Below are 503 nucleotides of genomic sequence, written 5' to 3'. Positions count from 1 at the left end.
GCTATATATGGTCTATTGTGGATAGCCATAAAGTATAATCCATCAATCCTTCCATTCATGCAAACGTAGCTGTGTTACACGAACACGACCCTCTGCATCTTTTGCTCTGCCAGGGTCCACCTACTTGACAATGAACAAAGACCACTCTTCTTATAGCATCACACTTACAAACATAAAGGTGCCTGTATATCCAAACTTTACAATGAAACGTGGGGTTTTTATTAGAGCAATGGGCTCGGCTTGGCCAACAGCACCTTGTGTGAAGGTTTCACGTTCAAGGTCGCAAACAGCCCAAAAAATACTTTTTGGTCGTCGTCGTCGAAGAAGAGGTCGACCCCCAGATCCAGTTTGGCTGGTGGCGACATTGCGAAATCTGGGATTGGCAAGCTTGATCGTGAAACTGGCATCCAAGGTGCAGTTGGCCAAGCCGAGCCCATTGCTCTAATAAAAACCCCACGTTTCATTGTAAAGTTTGGATATACAGGCACCTTTATGTTTGTAAG

The 503-nt window shown here is 44.9% G+C and overlaps 1 protein-coding gene across 1 annotated transcript; it reads right to left on the bottom strand.

The window, feature by feature from the left end:
- Positions 1–221: 221 nt before the first annotated feature.
- Positions 222–464, bottom strand: O0I10_013387 (uncharacterized protein; the record flags this gene model as incomplete). The annotated part of the gene is made up of 1 exon (XM_058493133.1): positions 222–464. The coding sequence occupies one exon, from the start codon at positions 462–464 to the stop codon at positions 222–224; it is 243 nt and encodes an 80-aa protein (XP_058336101.1).
- Positions 465–503: the final 39 nt, after the last annotated feature.

This window comes from Lichtheimia ornata (assembly GCF_029851405.1).
Source record: "Lichtheimia ornata isolate CBS 291.66 chromosome Unknown scaffold00698, whole genome shotgun sequence".
Lineage (NCBI taxonomy): Eukaryota > Fungi > Mucoromycota > Mucoromycetes > Mucorales > Lichtheimiaceae > Lichtheimia > Lichtheimia ornata.
This window is presented reverse-complemented; position numbering and strand designations above follow the sequence as displayed.